General features: G+C 39.0%; 1 protein-coding gene across 1 annotated transcript in view; it reads left to right on the top strand.

The window, feature by feature from the left end:
- The window catches only part of cntln (centlein), a 167,517-nt gene that overhangs the window by 127,138 nt on the left and 36,991 nt on the right, over positions 1-3,388 (top strand). The window contains exon 23 of the mRNA XM_015393275.1: positions 308-493. Coding sequence (XP_015248761.1) covers positions 308-493 — 186 coding nt within the window. The remainder of the gene's footprint in view (positions 1-307; positions 494-3,388) is intronic.

Below are 3,388 nucleotides of genomic sequence, written 5' to 3'. Positions count from 1 at the left end.
TCCATGGTCGTTTCAAAGTGTTGCTCAACAAAATGTGAGTTCAGCAGCTCCATCATGTTTGTTTAATAGATTTATTTATTAATTTAAAATCATAATCAGTGTCAGGGCTTCCATTTTTAACATTTTTAATTATCATTACTTTTGTCAATTTATTTTTCATTTTTATTTGTAAGGGTTTGTAAACTTTCAAGCATATTTATAAGTTATTTTAGAATCCTTTTTGAAGCCAAAAATGTCATGGGGCTGTTTTGGCTTCTTTGTTCTATAAATGACGATCTCTTTCCTGCTGCTGTTTTTCTCCTTCCAGGAGCAGCGGATCCATGCTCTCCAGGCCCGTGTTGGAGCCGGTGAGAAGGCCATAGCTGCCCTGGAACAGACTGCCACTGAGCAAATGGAGGGGCTGACCCAGCAGAGCTCCCTGGCCCTGGACAAGCTCCAGAGACAGCTGGGCCAGGCCTGCTACCAGCTGGAGCAGCTTCGCAGTTTCATCAAGGTACAGCAGAGCAACACAGGTTGGATCTCCTCTGAGATGTGAGGCTTTTTACCCTGGGTTTCTAACGGTAATCAAGCAAAGGTTGATAAACACAGAGTGCTTCAGTAGCAGTAGTATTACTGAATTGACCCTTGAAATATGATGTTGGATGGAGATATGAAGACAGGTCTGTTTGAGGCGCTATAAATTAGTGTTTATTGGAACTCTTGATGCTTTGCAGAACCAAAATATTTACCAGATTTATTAAATACATCATCTTTGTTTTTCTGTCCTGTTGGATGAGATTTAGATCTTTCATTTAAATTTAGTAAGTTTCCATAATTTGTCTTAAAAAATCATCATCTTCACACATTTATTCATCAAGTCTTCAATCCGGAGTGTATTTTGGCTGCAGGGTGCATGAATATTGATTAATCTTTCTTCAAAGGGACCGTTTTTGATTTTGTTTACTGGACGTTGAAAGTGTTTTTAAACCTCTGTGGTCACCAAGAATATGACCGCTCATTTCAGCAGTTCTTAGATGATATGCAGCTACAGATTTCTCTTTGCTCTCAGATGAAGTTGACAGCTCCTTCTTCATCTCAAGCTGATTGTTGGGGTTTGCTGTTGTCATTGACATTGCATCTATAAAATCTAAGTTTATTCAAATACTTGTGAGCTGCAGATTTGATCATGGTGCTCATCTTCTGTCGAGTCTTTCTAAGTGTTGGTTTTCTCTCGGACCGAGTTGGGTGTTATTTTTTTTTTACCTTTGATGTGTCCCAGTTTAAATGATAGCTGATTTAGTTTTTTTTTTTTTTTTCAGTGTGAATAAAAATTGGTAAATAAATCAAGTAAGGATTTCCATTTAAAATCCGAACCTTTTTAGCTAGGTTCACTCTGCAGACAAATGTGCCCCAAATCTGATTTATTTTCCTCCCTGAAGTGACTATTATTTCTGACTGGGTGAACAGGCAAAGTCGGACTTCTTCAAATCCGACCCAGGCCACATTTGCATGTGGTTTTAAATCCGATACATGTTGGATTGGATCTTCTGGAATCTGCGGTCTGAACTTCCATGTGAACCAAAGAGGAAGTAGTATGATAGTGATGTCATTCTGTACAGAAAAAAACAATTATAACAAACTTGGAAGACATTTTGGAAATAATAGGTAATTGTTTGAATACAACAATCTAAAATAAACTTGAGGGGTCATAGTGTAATATGACTATGTCGCTGCCACTGTCCCACAGAAAGCCATAATTAATAGTTTAGCTCTATTTCATCTCTTTGTCCTTTTCCACATCGTCTGCTGTATCACCCAGCTACTTTTGCTGCTTAAAGGAAAAGTCCGGTAATATTTAGAATTCAAACTTCTGAAAGTACTTTAAAAATGAAATTATTACGTACTGTTCAGTAAATGATAAGTGTTTTTAATTAAGAGTAATTCTCATTTGAATGTGTTTTACTGGAGGCGTCCATGTTTGTCAAAGAGCACTACTGCCACCTACTGGTTTGTGACGTCACAGTGCGGTATCAGCTGTTGATCAAGTCCCAGTGCTGTATCTGGTGTAATTTTCTTCTTCCAAATGTTGGCTACATGTTACGTGTTTTTTCTCTGGCCAGAAGTTTGATGGCAATCCAACGACCAACCCGTCCGTGAAGGATCATGAATCGGAAAGGTGAAATGACTCATTTATATGAGTTTATATGAGTAATGAAATAACTCATAACTCAAAAATGGCCACTCCCAGACTCTGTGATGGCGACGAAAATGATTGTTTTTATTTTTTTAACTGATTAACGCTAGATTAATTAAATCACCGCGAACGTATGAGTTTTAGTTATAAATAATGATCCATTCATTATTCCTTTGCTGACCGTACTTCTTCTTTAACAGCTATAAATCAATCCATAGAAGCTGACTTCTGACACTTCTTGTTTTCTGTCTACCCTAATGTTAATCTGCAGGTTTTGACTAAACTGCTTTCAACACCCCAGTTGTGTTTTTGGGTTTCTGTCTCATTTTAACATTTCCTATACTCTTTGTAGCACAGCGCAGCAGACCTCTTCATGTATCTGCAGGCATTGAAACTGATGCATGATCCCAATGGGAAGCACCCTGTAGCCGGATGTTTGACCCACCATGGGCAGGTAGTCTGCAGCTTGTTCAGTGAATGAGCTTCATATGACAAACGACGTGTGTTGTCTGAACCCAGAGAGAAGAATCTTGCTCCATGATGCTCCTTTTCTCTTCAGTCATAGGAAAAGGTTAATCATCCAAGTCTCTCCTTATTTCAGTCACTCTCCAGCTGATAGCTTTACTTCATGTAGCTGATCATTGACTGAGTCTTTGACATGTTTGATATTCTTTGATCCATTTATACAGGAGTTCTCGAAAACCTGCTCATCTGTCTGAGTTCGGTTTCCATTTCAAAGCATTTGTGAAAAATTGGGATGAGAAGCCATTTTCTACAGACTTCTTTATATATTTTCCCCTCCCAGACAGCTTTTCAAAGTAGTCCTCTCTTTAACAACACGTTTGGCTTTTGTTTTAGTGAGGAATTAACAAACATTTACTTTCTCCTATCCTACATAAAGACGGCCTGTTTGATGCCTGTTATTTCACAGAAGGAACAGACTCAACTTTTACATTATTCTGATCAGGCTCCATCCTGATAATGATGCAGTTGCACCGAATCAACAGCCCCCTGTTGGGTTCATTAAGCCGGGCATACACTGTGCCATTTTTAGCCCTATTCGGGTCGACTTTCCAGTTGTGCGAGGATGTTTAAATCGGGCCAAATTTCAGCCTGTGTCGTATAGTATACGGGGGTAACGAGGGGCGATCAGTCTGTCACGATCAACTCCCAATCAGGAATCGTAAGGTTGGGAGAAAATCAAACATGTTTGAT

This window comes from Cyprinodon variegatus, unplaced genomic scaffold (genome assembly GCF_000732505.1).
Source record: "Cyprinodon variegatus isolate N-32 unplaced genomic scaffold, C_variegatus-1.0 Scaffold634, whole genome shotgun sequence".
Taxonomy (NCBI): domain Eukaryota; kingdom Metazoa; phylum Chordata; class Actinopteri; order Cyprinodontiformes; family Cyprinodontidae; genus Cyprinodon; species Cyprinodon variegatus.
The sequence above is the reverse complement of the archived record's forward strand: the minus strand, read 5'-3'. Positions and strand labels throughout refer to the sequence as shown.